Below are 18,224 nucleotides of genomic sequence, written 5' to 3'. Positions count from 1 at the left end.
TCTAAACCGGGCGGAAACACATTTCTGTATCGTCTAAGTGCTTCTTCTTTTTGCCAAAACTTCAGTGTATAACTTCACCCGGAAACACAAATGTGGGAGGAATATCATTTATAATGGAAAAATACACAATATAATAAGATAAGGTGTTGAAAATGGTTAGCGGTTCCAAACCAGAATCCAAATAGGTCATTCAGAGAAGGTTAAGCTTTGGCATGAAGCTAACATTCATGATACTGCTATGTAACTTTTGTCCTTCCAACTGAATAAGCAACAGCTGGTAGAAAATTCTCCCCGTCGGGGAATCGAACCCCGGTCTTCCGCGGAGATACTGTCCACTATCCAACTGCTGCTCAGTCTTCTTCAGCGCAAACGTGAGGGCGTTGATTTCCCATCTGTGCTCGGTGAGCAGAGCCACAAAGGACTTTCTCTTCCACTAGCTGAGCTTGTAGGAAGCCTGTGATCCTTCCAGGGTCCTCTTTGCAGCCTTCTTTTTTCTGCTTAACCTAAGCTGCAGCTTCACAGTTGTAACCCTTTCAAACACCAGCTCACTCCCCAACTCTCTGCTTTTGAGCGTACATTTTGAAGGGCCTCTTTCTCTCCCTTCATCTCCTCCAGCTTAACTCGCAGGTCCTTTGTACTGGATGTCTGCTGCTTGAGATCTTTCTGAGCAAGCTCCAGATTGCTCTCCAACTCCAACTCCTTGTTGGTTTTAGGGACTGCAAGGAACTTTCTCTCAGCAAGTAGCTCCAGCTTCTTTGCCTTTAAACTTGGGTCACACTACACTCTCAGATGTGTTAAAAATAACACATCATGTGTTCATTTTTAACACATCAGCGTGTCTAGTTAAGGACAACACATTTTGTGTTGCTTTTAACACAATCAGTGTGTAAGCACATTGAACACATATTGTGTGTTCAAAATGTCAACACAAAGATGTGTTAAAAATAACACAAAGATGTGTTGTTTATACTTTTTTTTTCTAAAATAGGATTTATATGCTTGAAACCCACTAAACCACTCATATTTTCATTCATTTACAGTGACCTTTATTCAAAATTCTGTCACAGCAGAAAATTTAGGGAAAAACAGCTCATGGCAAACATTCAAATTCCATTAAAAAAAATTCATCAACATTCGAACAATTAATCAACAATGGGATAACCTGTAAATGATCGCTGTAGGGGACATCAGGTCACACCGTCATTAACTGCATGACCACAAAGCAGGATGCACCATTAACTATTCTTTACACGCAAGTGACTGACTCAGGTGTGTCTCAGGTAAAGCTTTTCACAGTATTGCAAATTTAAACAATCAGTTTGTATCTTGGATTTACATATAGTGCATTTCCACTGAAAGATGACAGCAAGTCTAGTGGTCTGATGTCTGCTACATCTTTTACATTTATCATTTCATACTCTTCAGTCCGCTCCACCACATATGAAAACAGATGGTCATTAAAATATTTCACAGTTAAAATTTTGAGAAAAAATAGCACCTCCTCCTTTTCACAATTGGGAACCATGTGTACAATCTCTCCAAATAGACGCTCACCTCTTGCATCACAGTTTAAAGCAAGAACACAACCAGTTTTATATGTCTGACCAAGCCAACAGACAGAGTGAGCCACATGAATTGTGTTGCAAGTACCAATATCATACCCATGTGCTTTCAGATTTTCAATTAACAGATTACTTTTTTCCAACGATCCAACCATCACTGAAAAGGCGTTTGGGACAGTCATTTTTTTCATCAGTGGGTCACTAAATTTCCAGTTATACATACTTTGAACTTGATTCTTGTAAGCTAAAGTCTTAGAAATATTTGTGAAATTACACACAACATGGGCATGTCTTTTCAGGGGACCATGCTTACTCTCAAATCTCATGCACCATAACTTCAAAAGTGGGCCAAACTTTATCATCATGCGCCAATAGTGAGTCATAAAATGATGTTTCGGGGTAAGTGGTCTGTCTGGATAAACAATCTTTAACAAATTATGGTGATCTATAACCAACTGCTTTAAAAAGACAGAAAGTCCAATGCTGACAACTGGGGCAAATATTATGCTACAGATTTCTCTGAGGAGAAGGAACAATTTCCAATGTTGATCATGTTCACTTACAAAATCTCCAATTAGAAAGGGTAAAAAGAGCAAAAGACACCACATCTGACTTGCTGTTTGTTTTATGGGATTATCTGATGTTCTCAAGCAGTGGCGGAGCCAGAACGTAGCTAATGGGTAGGCCTGCAAACATCTGGGTGGGCCTGATTATTTTTTAAAGCTAAAAAAAATAATCTGTCGGACCACTGTAAACATGGGCGCCGATTTATATTTTTGCCCGTGGGTGCCCAAATTAAATAAATACAATCATATAAAGATCATATAATTCTGACTATATAGGGGTGCTCACTGCTTCTGAACATCTGGTTTTACAAAGAATTGAAATCATGATATAGAGCCTGTTTTGAGGAACTCGGAACACCGAGACGGTGCTGTTCTATTCCGGCGGGTCAGAGGGAGAGAGAAGGTCCTGGGTCGGGAAGGAGCCGCCGCCCATCTCTCTCTCTCTCCTCACTTCACGTCGTCTGGGTGGGCCTGTGCACACCCAGGCCCACCCATAGATCCGCCCCTGTTCTCAAGTCAAGAATGACAGTTGGTTTGTTTTTTTCATTTGAAAAACCGTAATCGAAGCTTACCAATCTGTCATTAAACTGCTCTAATGTGAACAACTTTTCATGGTAGATGAAATGTTTTAACATCAGTTTTAATTCAACCAAGGCAACACCCTCTAAAATGTCGTGCATAATGTCTACACAAATATTTTCAGTCACGTGAAAGTAATTCAGTGAGTTTAAACAGGAATCCCCTTTTATACCTGTTAAAGTTGGATCGTTATGCACAACATGTTCTTTATAGTTTACTTTGTTACGAAATTCCTGGTGATCATCATCAAACACATACTGGGCCGCTTGTTTGTCAGTTAGACAAAAATGGCAAAATCTGTTTGCTGAAAAGCTTTCTAAAAACCCTCCAAGTGAATGGCATGCAAGATTATCTGCAGTCAAAAGACAGACAGTACCATGGAGAAGAGAAATCTGACCCTCAATTTCAACGTTTATCCCATCCCTTTCAAGAGATCAAATGTCATCCAACAAAGGTGCAAATATTTTGTCAAAGCCATACACTTCCCTGTCTATAGAATTAAAAAGTAGACAGAGATGGATGTTCGCAAGGGAGGAGTTGAATTCCACAGGCAAGTTTCTCAAGCAAAAGTAAACAGCTCCCATTTTGTGAACTTTAGTTTTTGACCCCAAAGGATTAGTCGTTTCCAAGTCATCAAAATATAATTGCATTTGTAGGGCATTGGGATACCTGCTATATAATGTATGATTTGCAAACTGTGTGCCATCACAATAATCGCGCATTTTACCATCAACACTTTTGTTTGATTGCTTATAGAGTTTCTGCATCTTTTCACTGCCAAAGAGAAACTTTATAGTATCAATAATAGAGATATACTGGCAAGTGTCTGCAGCCAGTACTTGAGTCAATTTACCGTGCTTTCTTGCTGTGTCACCTCTGTATCCTAAGAAAATTTCTGTAGGCTTGACAAGGGAGTGTTTTTCAGAAAAATATTTGCACATTTTGTAGGGCGTGTCTACCTCTGAAAACATATTTTGTGCATTTTCAAAATCCTGCATCAAAAATTGGACAGCTTCATCATCATTTGAAATGGTGTAGCTATTAAACACAGATGCAGTTTTCTCCTTTAAAGAGTCCAACGTCTTCTCTAGTAGCTCTTTGGTGCATGTAATGCTTTTCTGTACATCAGTTAAGGTGGAATTTGATGAGGAATACATTTTGGCAACATACGATGCTGCACAGTCACGCTGGTCTGAAAAATGAACACCCATAGGGGTGTCCAAATCAGTGTCCAAATTACTTTTAGAAGTATCCATAGCATGAGAGCAAGATGGCATAGAAACATCCTCCAATACATCACTGAAACTGCCTTGTTCAAAATGTTGTGGATTAGCAACTGGAATGTGTCCCCTGTTGAGATGTCTGGTGTAAGAATTTAAGTTATGGTATGTTCTTTGACAGTGGTTTTGACTACATACAATTTTAAAGTCCTGTCCATCAGAAATGGCATGAACTTGCCTACGATGTCTGATTATTGTCCTTACTCTGTTTGAAATTGACTTCTTGCACTTGGGACACGTGTACATCCTAACTTATACAACTGCTTGAAGCTTGAAAAAGGGCATAGGCCTAATAGATTGACATCGTATCTTGTATACATGGAGGGTAACTAACTTACCATCGCTCTCCTCACTAGCTGGCAGATCACTAAGATCATTTTCATTTTCAATGCGTGCACAGACAGTTACATTAATAACTTTGAATCTAATCCCAAAGTCTCCTATTTTAATAAAAGTTGATGCTCATCATTTCCAATCATTGGGCCAAGTTTCAGCTTTCTGGCCCATTCCAGCTCGCAGGGATTTTAGCTCAAGCGGCAGAAGGAGAAAAAAAAAAATATATATATATATATATATATAGACACACACACATCTGTTCTCACTTACAAATCCTTCATTCTCTTCTTGCATCTTGATCTTTAGTGAGGGGAAGACTGTTGTTATGCTTTTGGCCAACATCAGTTTGTCACCACTGGAAGGGTAACTGAAAGCAAAATGGAGGATTTTGAGCCCAGAAAAAAAGGAAACTGCAAGGCTTACAACAGAGAACACATCAAATTTGTGTTGGCAGCTTTAAAGTATAATTGACAGAATAAAAAATTAAATAATTTGGTTACTTATTAAATGAAAACCTCAATTGTGCGTTCATAACCTTATAATATATCATTATATGTCCATGTACACATGGATCTTTTAATTTTATTTATATGTGCTTTAAATTTAACTGTGATATGTTTGGAAGAGATTGATCAATAAAGTTTTGAAAAGATATACACGTTATCTATCAAGAATAAATCACATTGTCACAATCATTTCATGAAAAGAGGTAAACGAATACTTAATTCTAACTTTATTTCAATTTTTTCCAGCAATTTCCTTTCGACTGATCTACCGTTGCCAAACCTGCCTGCCCCTGACTAACCTGCCTCGTCGTTCTCCTGTCACATTTCTGTCTCTGACCACGATCTCCGTTTTAACCCCTCACTGCCGTTTGCCTGCTGGTGTGGCATCTTGCTGCTACACTGCCTTATTGCAACTTGCTGGACTTCCACGAGAGGTCAGACATCTCAGCCTCAAGAGACTCTGTGATTAAGTCTGTTTTCAGACCAAGCATATTTTAACTGTTGTTTGTTTTTCAGTTCTACAGAATGGATCCTAAATTTAGGAAGAGGGGGGATGGTCTTGCCAGCCTCTTTGATTGTGAGGATGCAAAGAAGGTGAAGGGGGAGAATAGGCCATGGGCCCGCACTTTGTCCCCAGAGCGAGTAAAGGAGTCGGCAAGGGTGGCTGTTATAAGTCGTGGTGGGGACCCGGAAAATGAGCAGCATCTTCTGGGCCAACATCAGCTGCAGTTTGGCATTTTTAGGGGTCAAACATTTCAGTGGGTGGCTGAGAATGCACTGGGGTATGCTGGGTATGTGGTGGTATCAATGTCAGAGGAATCAGGAAGCTCTGATTCGAATAACAACCTGGCCAATAAAAATGCCCTTAAGAGGTACATTTTACAATATCCAGAGGGACATTATGCTGTTCAGTTCAAGATGGAGACAAGATCCACCCAAAGTCGGAGCACACCAGCCACCTCCACACGGCCCTCCACCTCCACACAGCCTTCCTCCTCCACACGGCCCTCCACCTCCACAGTCCCCTCCACCTCACCGCAACCATCCACCTCTTTCCGTGCATCCTCAGTGCCTATATCCTCCCTGCGGTCATTGTTGATCGGGAAAGGAGTGTCTCAGCAGAGCATTCACAAGTCTGTCAAGAGACTGTTTGTGCAACCCACGTTTCAGCCATGTAAGTATACAAATATAAAAATGATTTTGTGTAACATGGACTTGTAGATGTTTTCATATTTGTAATGTATTCTGTTTTTATGTCATTCTTTTCAGCTGTTCCTGCTCTGTCCCCTGCTGGATCCACCAAGCACATGGTGCCAACAAATCCAGTTACCAGTACGAATGAGCCCACTGACAGCGAGCTTCTGCTGGCAGTTCAAGAGGTGGAATCAGACATGCCACATATGTATTTTTATGAAATACTTACACACACTCTCCCTTTCTCTATATGTTTATTTGTTATACTTGTTTTTCAATTGATGCTAAATGTGTCAATACATGAGGACATGAATAGAATTTGGACTTAGCATACATACATACATATTTGTTATCTTTTCTATCCATTTTGAAAATTGTGGCTGTCTATTGAAACTACTTATTTGTAATTATTATATATACACATATATATATATATATACACACACACATATATATATATATATATATATATATATATACACATATACATGCATTCATTCATTCATTCCTTAATTTTCTCATATCTGTTTAACAGAGAACAGAATTTGCCTGCCCGCTGGTTGGATCCCTGCCTTGCCAGAGGTTGACCAGTGCTGGATTGCCAAGGCCCTGTTCCGGTGGTCAAACATCAATCAGCCTGAGTTGGACCATGAAAAGGTCAACACAATGTGGTGGTATCCACCTCGGCCATCACTGACCTCTGGTGCTATACCAGCATTGGAGCAGTTCTTTGGTCACCCCCTGTTCCTGTGGATGCCAAGGAAGCTTTGGCGTGTGCGGCTGCTCTGTCCACATCCAGACTGTGGCAAATCAGAGCTTACCTCTGCTGGACTACATCAGAGAGTCAGGCAGGTGATTGGTGTCAGCAGCTCTTACTTCTTGGCATCTGAATATCTTGCCTGTAAGAGCTGCAAACGAAAGGTCATCAGTTGGAGCCATGGCATCGTCTCCCAGCTAGACATAGGCCACCGCATCCAGTTCCCGTGTCTCCTGACGCACAAGCTGGGATGCGACATGCAGGTGGTGCGCCTCATGCGTCAGCGGGGCTTGGGCAACAGCAGCAGCCAGCTTCAGAAGCAGCTGGAGGAGCAGCATGCCGAGAGCTGGCTCTGAAAACAAATTCAGTTTCTGACCGAGTACAGAGGAGTTGCACGTGCCATCTCCTCTGGCCTGATTTCATCAGTCCCACTGGGGGACTTGCCAGCTATGCCTGCAGTGGCTAAACATCGCTGGCTGATGCAGGTATATGCCCAGGATGTCCTCAGCAGGCTGGATGAAGTGAAGGCCTCCATCACCTCACTCTTTGGCCAGGTATTGAAAATGGATTCCACAAAAAAAATTGTGAGGAAGCTGGCGGGTCAGGCCCGGTCTACAGCTGCTTGGGCCACCAATGTTGGAAATGAACATGGGCATGTGATCATGTCCATGGCTCAGCTTACCCGTTGCATTTTTGTATGGGATGACAGTGACCTGCAGCGACTCAGGGCAGCCAAGCGGGCAGAGCTGGAGGCAAGTCACATGCGTCCCACAGAAGGAGATGTGACATGCCGTGTATCCAAGGCAGAGATGCAGCTCCATTGCAGGAGGGCCGTCCGGGAAACCAGGGAGATGGAAGCCATGCTTAAAGAGTTGATAGAGGCATAGGATGGAGAGAGAGGCTGCGACACTCTCGGCATGCCTCTGATCAATTCTGCAAGGATGGCGGAAATCTGGAAGGCCCAGCAGAAACACATCCCCTGTCTCCAGGACCCTCCAGGTTTCCAGCTGTATACACAGACGGGGACACTGAAAAAGGGTGGTCATGTGCTTCCAACCTACCGGTGTGCCAGAGGTTCGACCTCTTTGGAGAACTTTCACCTGCACATGAACAGGTTCATCCCAGGTAAACGGTGCACACTGTCAAGTTTCCATGTTAGGTGTAGAATAATATTTATTAAATTGTTTAATATGTTTGCATGCATGGAATCACAATGTAAATATTTCAAATTTTTTAAAGGAACCCTGGCAAGTGACACCTTTTTCCAGGCCTATCTGGTTGATGGTCTTGCCAGGTGGAATGAGGACAGGACCATGACAGCAGAGGGGATAGGAGGGCCACACTCCTACAGTGGCCTACTTAGGCATGCAGCCAACCAGCTGTCAGAGGAGGTGCTTGGTAGAAAGCTGGTGGAGTACAAAACCCCACGGAAATACACCGGTATGCACGTAATTCATTATTTGTCATAGATTTTAGGCAGGTACATCTTTGTCAGTATCTAATGTGGATTATTTTATTGTTTCAGGAGAGCTTATAGGTATTGAATACCTGTACAGCCAGAACAATGTTGTCATGGAGAACTACAAGTTGGCCCTGGCAACTCTTGAAACAGAGGACATCACTGTGGCAGAAGGAGACTCCCTTTTTGAGCCATTTGTAATGGAGGATCCAACTGTTGCCACCCTGGACACAATTTGGCCCCCTCAACAGTCCACTCCATCAGCTCCTTCTCCATCAAAAAGACCTGCAGCTGTTATTCCACCTCCAACTACTGCAACTGCAGTGCCTAGACCACCACTGAAGCAACCCTCCGCTTCCGTCACTGTTGCCACTATGCAGAGTGGTACGTTTTTATTGTATTGTTAAAGGTTCCAATAATAATGAAATGTAAAAAAAAAATTTGATTGGTGGATTTCTCACTATAGAGGCAACAACACTATTCATTTAATTTGCTGACCAGCTGTTTATCTGGTGTCCTTCACATAGCAGCTGTTCCTGTGTGCCCCCCAGTTCGTGAGGACAGTGGGAGACATGCTGGATCTAATCCGAGCCTTGGTCCCCAGCTCCAGACCGACACTCCTCAAACTTCCCAGGATGGGGCAATGCTCTGCACGCATCAAGGTCAGAGGTCAAAGCATGTCCTAATCAGGCTGTTGCATACTTAAAGACATATGCATATCAGTCTAAAACACTGTTAGCGCATACTTGTTTTATCCATCATTAAAATATATATATATATTTTTTTACTTATTACTGATAACTGAAACTGGAATCTCTCTTTGCTTAAATGTGTTTTAATTTAGCTCCCCAGCAAGACACACCCAGCGTGGCAGAGGAACAGCCGTCGACATCATCATGCTCCACCAGTCATGATGTAGGTTTACATTTTTGATGATTACCTTCTGTCGAGTTGCATCTGTAATTACATCAAATAGACGTAATATTTGAAAATACATTTTTCATTTTCATCACTATTTCGTTTAATGTAGGACTCTGTTGGACCGGACAATATTGAGGGCTTCAAAGCCGTCCAGGACTTGACGGGTTATTTATTTAAATTAAAAGACCACAGTCTTGCCCTGTCACGAGAGGAGGCCGCCCAAATCATTGCCCTGTGGGAGTGTTTGTCAGAATATGACAAAAAACATACAGTTTACCCTCCACGTCATCAAGTCACAATCCCTAAAGGGAGATTCAGGGCCACAAAAAAAAATGTTGCACCTGGTGTGGAGAGTACAAAGCGGTACGTATGCTTTTTTGAGCAAGTCTGACAATGCTACATGCTATAATATAATGTCTTTTATGAACACTAATGCTGTGAATACCTTTGCAGATGCTTTGCAGGAGGGAGAAGCCCAGCACAGTGGCCTGACTGCAATCGTGTGTGTGAGGCACTTTTTATTCAACTGTGCGAGGAGTATAGAGGACCCAGGCGCATTGATGGAGTCAGGCACGAGCGTTGGAGCCTTGTCACCAGAGCATATCTTCACATCCGCCAAGTCATATTAAGCAATGCCTTGGTGATGGAGAAGACCACCATCCAGCTCCCGGTGATGAATACGGCAACCATCTCTAGTTGGTGAGTTAACAAAACACTTGTGAGGGAATAACCTAGTATCTGTGCTATGTTCTGTGCAGATATTTTGCATTCTTATAATACACTATGGTATACAAACAAATTTATACTTGGAATATTTGCAGGTACTGTAAACGTCAAAAAAAGCAGGAGAAGAGTGTGCTGGAGCAAGGCCTCTCTACTCCAAAGACCACCAACGTGAGCCCAGAAAGCTTGCCTCTTGCTGTTGAGAGGAAGGACAGACCCTGTGTCCCTACCAGCAGTGTCACAAATCCTCACGTCTTTGTGCTGCCCCCTAACACTGCAGGGATGGCACAGCTAAAACAGCGACTGAAGCTGCCAGTGGCTCCACCTGCTGGTCTTTGGCCGCCTTTCCTTGCAGCTCTCCAGCCTGCGGCCCAACCTCTCCAGCCTGCGCCTCGACCTCTCCAGCCTGCACCACAACCTCTCCAGCCTGCGCCTCGACCTCTCCAGCCTGCACCACAACCTCTCCAGCCTGCACCACAACCTCTCCAGCCTGCATCACAACCTCTGCTTCCTGCGGCCCAACCTCTCCAGCCTGCGTCTCAACCTCTCCAGCCTGCATCACAACCTCTGCTTCCTGCAGCCCTACCTCTCCAGCCTGTGCACCGTCCTCTCCAGCCTGCACCACAACCTCTGCTTCCTGCGGCCCAACCTCTCCAGCCTGCACCACAACCTCTGCTTTCTGCACCCCAACCTCTCCAGCCTGCGCCCCACCCTGTACTGTCTGCAACACAACCTCCTCTGCCTGCACCACCGGCAACTGCTGTGCCTTACACCACACAGCGATATCAGAAAAAAAAGAGACTGGAAGAGGAGAGTGGAAATAAGAAAAGAAAGTACACTAAAAAGAGTGACACCATCACCTGTAAGCAGTGTCAGAGGGAGCGGGACCCTGCCACCCACCAACAGTACTTTGGCATCTGGTACTGCCAAACTACAGCCACTACAACTCTGGCTGAGTGGAGGGCTTCACTTGAAGCCCGGGGGTATGGCAGAAAAAAAGATTCTCCACCTTGATGATTTTTATTTTATTCAATTATATACTATATTTATGTATATCTATATCTAGTATTAATAATAATAATCTATTCCTAGTAATATTAATAATGTTAAATGATACACGGGAACGGGACACTTAACGTGAGATCAACTTTAACGTTAGTTAGTGGAGTACTTGAAGGGATTGTCTGAATAATTCATTTGTATTTGGTGAAATACACGTTATTGTAGAGTATAACAATCCATTTATATATACTTTGCCAAATTTTAATTGAACAATTTCGGCGAGACACGGGAGTCGAAACGGTAAACCCAAAGGCATATCGTGGTAGAGTGTTACTATTTATAGCAACAGTAGTTCGACAAACAGGCTATTTCCTTGGCGCAGTAGGCAGCGCGTCAGTCTCATAATCTGAAGGTCGTGAGTTCAAGCCTCACACGGGGCAAGAGCTATTTTCCCTTTGTGTGTGGGATATGTCGATTTTCAGTCCAACACTCAACTGTTTGACAGGGTGCTCTCATCCTGGCCGCCCGGTTTTGCCGAGGGATCTACTGTTTCAAAATCAATTAATGGTTGAGCCAGCTACAGGATATATTAGGAATGTACAGTTAGTTTGGTCTTCCCTATTTTAATCTACTATTTGTTGAACAGTCAGTAGGTACGTGTAAAAGCCACTCCTTCGAGCCGGATTTGAACCAGCGACCTAAGGATTTCCATGATTAACACTACGTGCGTGTTTTCCTCTACAGTCCTCCGCTCTACCAACTGAGCTATCGAAGGGGGACCAGCAGAGACCAGCCACTAGCAGCAACATTTTTGCCAGGGGAAACCCGGGTCCGATTCCCGGCCAATGCAACAGATCATCAATGTTGTTTATATCCATTCGTTACACAACTCCCAGAGTGCAATGGACCTTTAATTGGGTTTTGCCTAGTGAATAGGACACATGAATGGGCCATTGGGCTGCTGGTTGTGTTTTGAAGCTTCAGCACTCACTTTTGTTCATGTTGATCAACATATCTCCCTTTCAACAATTAAGTGTTGCTGCATTTTGTGCCTCGTTTGCGAAGTCGGCAGTGCTTCAGTCTCATAATCTGAAGGTTGTGAGTTTAAACCTGACATGGATCCTGGGCTTTTTTCCCTTTGTGTGTGGGATAAGTCGATTTTCAGTCACACACTCAACTGTTTGACAGGGTGCTTTTATCCTGGCCGCCTGGTTTCCTGTCTCCTTCTTGTAGTAAATACATGAAAACAACATCAGAAGATGCTTCAGTTGGTGAGATGTGAAACGTCAGACGCCACACCACACCAAAGGACCATGTCAGATCTATTGGACCTTTGTGCTTGGTTGTGATTTGGGAGACATTGGTGTACTAGGACGTTTTACTGTCATGTCAGCATTGGTGGTTCAGTGGTAGAATTCTCACCTGCCACGCAGGGGCAAGTCGCATATAGGTGGACTTCAGTGATGATCAGCATCTTGGACAGCTGCCCTTACAAGGTAATTTTAATGTACTGAACAGGGTCAAGACCATAGTTGTCTGAAGACATAGACAGAGATGTGGGAACTTTGTTTCATCCACCAGCAGGGAGCCACGGTAACTGGCACAAATGACGTTGATTGTAAAAACCCTGTCCCTTGTTTAAATAAAGCAAGCAGCTCCTGTCAATTCTGGATTCCCTGACCAGGAATCGAACCCGGGCCGCGGCGGTGAGAGACAAATCCTAGCCACTAGACCATCAGGGAGTCACTCACCCTTCATAGCAAGCTGGTACGTGCACTACGTTCAGCCAGGATCAGTTTAATATTCAGGTTTAATCCACTTTGTGGCTTTTACTTGCTAAATCGTGGAGATTCAACCTGAAAGCATCTTCTTCCATTTTTACAAATATGTGTCAGAGTGCTGATGCCAAAGTCACATCCATGTCGTGAACTGATTTTGAAATTGCGGCGCTGAATTTATTTATTTTTATTAAACTGATAAGAACAGATACTACACTTGATCTTAGCCAAAAGGCCGAGAGCGGCGCTGAATTTAAGCAGGACGTCCAATTACGCAACGACGTACAGCTGCACACTCCGAAGGCTGTCCCATTTATGCGTTACACCAGTGAAAGGAAGGACTCTGGCCTCGCCTCTGGAGGACCCGACTCCTTGACTTGGGGATACAGCCTTTGTTTCATCCACCAGCAGGGAGCCACGCCAACTGGCAAAAATGACGTTGATTGTAAAAACCCTGTCCCTTGTTTAAATAAAGGAAGCAGCTCCTGTCAATTCTGGATTCCCTGATCGGGAATCAAACACGGGCCTCGGCGGTGAGAGCGCCGAATCCTAGCCACTAGGCCATCAGGGAGTCACTCACCCTTCATAGCAAGCTGGTAAGCGTCGTGGTGATGCATTTGCAGTATGTGTTAAAATAATTGATTATTTTCTATATTGGTAAATGATTTGATGCTTGATTTCTGCTCCTCTGTTGTCTGTCTCTGTTCTCTGTCTCTGTGTATAACACAGGTCACCATCAAAGGTCAAACCTTGGGTGTAATATCTCTCTCTATGCATTTATATTAAATCAGGCAATATGATTTTGATACAAGGATTATGTTTGTGTGTCAATGTTATAACATATATTTCATTGTCTGTTTCATATTTTTTAGACTTTTAGAATCTATGTGAGACAGTGAAAATCCTATGACTCTGTAGACATACTATCTTTGTGAGACATAACAAGGCAGGAGGCTTTTGTTGAATGTTCTGGAGAAGAGGCCAGGTCAGGATGGCCTTGTCCGGGACAGCAAGATCGTATGCCCAGCTGGCATGACGTGCCGTTGTGTTAATTGGGACTGGCGAATCGGCGAGTGAGGAGGGCGGAACTTCCTGGAGGAAATCGACCAGCATGTTTTGTAAACAAATGTTAGTATTTTAATGGGTTCAGGGAGAGAGTCGTGGTTCAGACTTCACGAACTGAAACACGTCTGTTTGTATTCAGGGACATGAGTTTTTGAACCCGGAGATTCTCTGTAAAGTGCACATTTTTTGACGTATTGTAATAAACTTTTGTTAAAACTGAGAAACTTGGACGTCTCCAGCTCTTCATTTCCCCATCAACGATCTGCGCAGAAAAATGGTGAGGTTTTTTCTGTTGGTGACAGATTATCAATTTTCAAGGTTTCCTCATGCAATTTTTCTAACATATGCTAGTGTTGGGGTTTACTGTAATTTGGGACACCTGGGTGTATTAGGACTTTCAGTTGTCATGAGGGCATTGGAGGTTCAGCGGTAGAATTGTCGCCTGCCACGCGGGAGACCCTGGTCCGATTCCCGGCCAATGCAAAAGATCGTCGATGTTGTTTATAATCAGTGGTTACACAACTACCAGAGTGCAATGGGCCTTTACTTGGGTTTTAACTAGTGAATAGGATACATGAATGGGCCATGTGGCTGCTGGTTGTTGTTTGAAGCTTCAGCACTCCCTTTTGTTCATGTTCATCAACACATCTCCGTTTCACCGATGCAGTCTGACTTCATTTTGTGCCTCGTTGGCGCAGTAGGCAGCGCGTCAGTCTCATAATCTGAAGGTCGCGAGTTCAAGCCTCACACGGGGCAAGAGCTATTTTCCCTTTGTGTGTGGGATATGTCGATTTTCAGTCCAACACTCAACTGTTTGACAGGGTGCTCTCATCCTGGCCGCCTGGTTTTGCCGAGGGATCTACTGTTTCAAAATCAATTAATGGTTGAGCCAGCTACAGGATATATTAGGAATGTACAGTTAGTTTGGTCTTCCCTATTTTAATCTACTGTTTGTTGAACAGTCAGTAGGTACGTGTAAAAGCCACTCCTTCGAGCCGGATTTGAACCAGCGACCTAAGGATTTCCATGATTAACACTACGTGCGTGTTTTCCTCTACAGTCCTCCGCTCTACCAACTGAGCTATCGAAGGGGTACAAGCAGTGACCAGCCACTAGCAGCAACATTTTTGCCAGGGGAAACCCGGGTCCGATTCCCGGCCAATGCAACAGATCGTCAATTGTGTTTATATCCATTCGTTACACAACTCCCAGAGTGCAATGGACCTTTAATTGGGTTTTGCCTAGTGAATAGGACACATGAATGGTCCATTGGGCTGCTGGTTGTGTTTCGAAGCTTCAGCACTCACTTTTGTTTATGTTGATCAACATATCTCCCTTTCAACAATTAAGTGTTGCTGCATTTTGTGCCTCGTTTGCGAAGTCGGCAGTGCTTCAGTCTCATAATCTGAAGGTTGTGAGTTTAAACCTGACATGGATCCTGGGCTTTTTTCCCTTTGTGTGTGGGATAAGTCGATTTTCAGTCACACACTCAACTGTTTGACAGGGTGCTTTTATCCTGGCCGCCTGGTTTCCTGTCTCCTTCTTGTAGTAAATACATGAAAACAACATCAGAAGATGCTTCAGTTGGTGAGATGTGAAACGTCAGACGCCACACCACACCAAAGGACCATGTCAGATCTATTGGACCTTTGTGCTTGGTTGTGATTTGGGAGACATTGGTGTACTAGGACGTTTTACTGTCATGTCAGCATTGGTGGTTCAGTGGTAGAATTCTCACCTGCCACGCAGGGGCAAGTCGCATATAGGTGGACTTCAGTGATGATCAGCATCTTGGAGAGCTGCCCTTACAAGGTAATTTTAATGTACTGAACAGGGTCAAGACCATAGTTGTCTGAAGACATAGACAGAGATGTGGGAACTTTGTTTCATCCACCAGCAGGGAGCCACGGCAACTGGCACAAATGACGTTGATTGTAAAAACCCTGTCCCTTGTTTAAATAAAGCAAGCAGCTCCTGTCAATTCTGGATTCCCTGACCAGGAATCGAACCCCGGCCGCCGCGGTGAGAGCGACGAATCCTAGCCACTAGACCATCAGGGAGTCACTCACCCTTCATAGCAAGCTGGTACGTGCACTACGTTCAGCCAGGATCAGTTTAATATTCAGGTTTAATCCACTTTGTGGCTTTTACTTGCTAAATCGTGGAGATTCAACCTGAAAGCATCTTCTTCCATTTTTACAAATATGTGTCAGAGTGCTGATGCCAAAGTCACATCCATGTCGTGAACTGATTTTGAAATTGCGGCGCTGAATTTATTTATTTATTTATTTTTATTAAACTGATAAGAACAGATACTACACTTGATCTTAGCCAAAAGGCCGAGAGCGGCGCTGAATTTAAGCAGGACGTCCAATTACGCAACGACGTACAGCTGCACACTCCGAAGGCTGTCCCATTTATGCGTTACACCAGTGAAAGGAAGGACTCTGGCCTCGCCTCTGGAGGACCCGACTCCTTGACTTTGGGATACAGCCTTTGTTTCATCCACCAGCAGGGAGCCACGGCAACTGGCACAAATGACGTTGATTGTAAAAACCCTGTCCCTTGTTTAAATAAAGGAAGCAGCTCCTGTCAATTCTGGATTCCCTGATCGGGAATCAAATACGGGCCTCGGCGGTGAGAGCGCCGAATCCTAGCCACTAGGCCATCAGGGAGTCACTCACCCTTCATAGCAAGCTGGTAAGCGTCGTGGTGATGCATTTGCAGTATGTGTTAAAATAATTGATTATTTTCTATATTGGTAAATGATTTGATGCTTGATTTCTGCTCCTCTGTTGTCTGTCTCTGTTCTCTGTCTCTGTGTATAACGCAGGTCACCATCAAAGGTCAAACCTTGGGTGTAATATCTCTCTCTATGCATTTATATTAAATCAGGCAATATGATTTTGATACAAGGATTATGTTTGTGTGTCAATGTTATAACATATATTTCATTGTCTGTTTCATATTTTTTAGACTTTTAGAATCTATGTGAGACAGTGAAAATCCTATGACTCTGTAGACATACTATCTTTGTGAGACATAACAAGGCAGGAGGTTTTTGTTGAATGTTCTGGAGAAGAGGCCAGGTCAGGATGGCCTTGTCCGGGGCAGCAAGATCGTATGCCCAGCTGGCATGACGTGCCGTTGTGTTAATTGGGACTGGCGAATCGGCGAGTGAGGAGGGCGGAACTTCCTGGAGGAAATCGACCAGCATGTTTTGTAAACAAATGTTAGTATTTTAATGGGTTCAGGGAGAGAGTCGTGGTTCAGACTTCACGAACTGAAACACGTCTGTTTGTATTCAGGGACATGAGTTTTTGAACCCGGAGATTCTCTGTAAAGTGCACATTTTTTGACGTAATAAACTTTTGTTAAAACTGAGAAACTTGGACGTCTCCAGCTCTTCATTTCCCCATCAACGATCTGCGCAGAAAAATGGTGAGGTTTTTTCTGTTGGTGACAGATTATCAATTTTCAAGGTTTCCTCATGCAATTTTTCTAACATATGCTAGTGTTGGGGTTTACTGTAATTTGGGACACCTGGGTGTATTAGGACTTTCAGTTGTCATGAGGGCATTGGAGGTTCAGCGGTTGAATTGTCGCCTGCCACGCGAGAGACCCTGGTCCGATTCCCGGCCAATGCAAAAGATCGTCGATGTTGTTTATAATCAGTGGTTACACAACTACCAGAGTGCAATGGGCTTTTACTTGGGTTTTAACTAGTGAATAGGATACATGAATGGGCCATGTGGCTGCTGGTTGTTGTTTGAAGCTTCAGCACTCCCTTTTGTTCATGTTCATCAACACATCTCCGTTTCACCGATGCAGTCTGACTTCATTTTGTGCCTCGTTGGCGCAGTAGGCAGCGCGTCAGTCTCATAATCTGAAGGTCGTGAGTTCAAGCCTCACACGGGGCAAGAGCTATTTTCCCTTTGTGTGTGGGATATGTCGATTTTCAGTCCAACACTCAACTGTTTGACAGGGTGCTCTCATCCTGGCCGCCTGGTTTTGCCGAAACCAGGCAAAACCAATTTTACTGTTTCAAAATCAATTAATGGTTGAGCCAGCTACAGGATATATTAGGAATGTACAGTTAGTTTGGTCTTCCCTATTTTAATCTACTATTTGTTGAACAGTCAGTAGGTACGTGTAAAAGCCTCTCCTTCGAGCCGGATTTGAACCAGCGACCTAAGGATTTCCATGATTAACACTACGTGCGTGTTTTCCTCTACAGTCCTCCGCTTTACCAACTGAGCTATCGAAGGGGGACCAGCAGTGACCAGCCAATAGCAGCAACATTTTTGCAAGGGGAAACCCGGGTCCGATTCCCGGCCAATGCAACAGATCATCAATGTTGTTTATATCCATTTGTTACACAACTCCCAGAGTGCAATGGACCTTTAATTGGGTTTTGCCTAGTGAATAGGACACATGAATGGGCCATTGGGCTGCTGGTTGTGTTTTGAAGCTTCAGCACTCACTTTTGTTTATGT

General features: G+C 43.7%; 1 protein-coding gene and 7 non-coding genes across 8 annotated transcripts; 3 read left to right on the top strand and 5 right to left on the bottom strand.

The window, feature by feature from the left end:
* Window positions 1-7,721: 7,721 nt before the first annotated feature.
* Window positions 7,722-8,925, top strand: LOC131971202 (uncharacterized). Its single transcript, XM_059332520.1, has 4 exons — window positions 7,722-7,905; window positions 8,020-8,220; window positions 8,306-8,623; window positions 8,804-8,925. Exons 1-4 carry the CDS (start codon window positions 7,722-7,724, stop codon window positions 8,923-8,925), a joined length of 825 nt encoding a protein of 274 aa, XP_059188503.1.
* Window positions 8,926-11,555: 2,630 nt separating this feature from the next.
* Window positions 11,556-11,660, bottom strand: trnay-gua (transfer RNA tyrosine (anticodon GUA)). Its single transcript has 2 exons — window positions 11,624-11,660; window positions 11,556-11,591 (listed from the first exon to the last, which is right to left on the bottom strand). It is a non-coding gene; the product is annotated as a tRNA-Tyr (tRNA).
* Window positions 11,661-12,730: 1,070 nt separating this feature from the next.
* Window positions 12,731-12,912, bottom strand: LOC131972425 (U2 spliceosomal RNA). The gene has a single exon (XR_009394482.1). It is a non-coding gene; the product is annotated as a U2 spliceosomal RNA (small nuclear RNA).
* Window positions 12,913-14,411: 1,499 nt separating this feature from the next.
* trnam-cau (transfer RNA methionine (anticodon CAU)) lies at window positions 14,412-14,484 on the top strand. Its single transcript has one exon. It is a non-coding gene; the product is annotated as a tRNA-Met (tRNA).
* Window positions 14,485-14,714: 230 nt separating this feature from the next.
* Window positions 14,715-14,819, bottom strand: trnay-gua (transfer RNA tyrosine (anticodon GUA)). Its single transcript has 2 exons — window positions 14,783-14,819; window positions 14,715-14,750 (listed from the first exon to the last, which is right to left on the bottom strand). It is a non-coding gene; the product is annotated as a tRNA-Tyr (tRNA).
* Window positions 14,820-15,891: 1,072 nt separating this feature from the next.
* Window positions 15,892-16,081, bottom strand: LOC131972430 (U2 spliceosomal RNA). The gene has a single exon (XR_009394488.1). It is a non-coding gene; the product is annotated as a U2 spliceosomal RNA (small nuclear RNA).
* Window positions 16,082-17,575: 1,494 nt separating this feature from the next.
* On the top strand, window positions 17,576-17,648 carry trnam-cau (transfer RNA methionine (anticodon CAU)). The gene has a single exon. It is a non-coding gene; the product is annotated as a tRNA-Met (tRNA).
* A 243-nt stretch (window positions 17,649-17,891) lies between these two features.
* On the bottom strand, window positions 17,892-17,996 carry trnay-gua (transfer RNA tyrosine (anticodon GUA)). The gene is made up of 2 exons: window positions 17,960-17,996; window positions 17,892-17,927 (listed from the first exon to the last, which is right to left on the bottom strand). It is a non-coding gene; the product is annotated as a tRNA-Tyr (tRNA).
* Between the last annotated feature and the right edge of the window lie 228 nt (window positions 17,997-18,224).

Source organism: Centropristis striata, chromosome 5 (assembly GCF_030273125.1).
Source record: "Centropristis striata isolate RG_2023a ecotype Rhode Island chromosome 5, C.striata_1.0, whole genome shotgun sequence".
In the NCBI taxonomy this organism is placed as follows: Eukaryota; Metazoa; Chordata; class Actinopteri; order Perciformes; family Serranidae; genus Centropristis; species Centropristis striata.
This window is presented reverse-complemented; position numbering and strand designations above follow the sequence as displayed.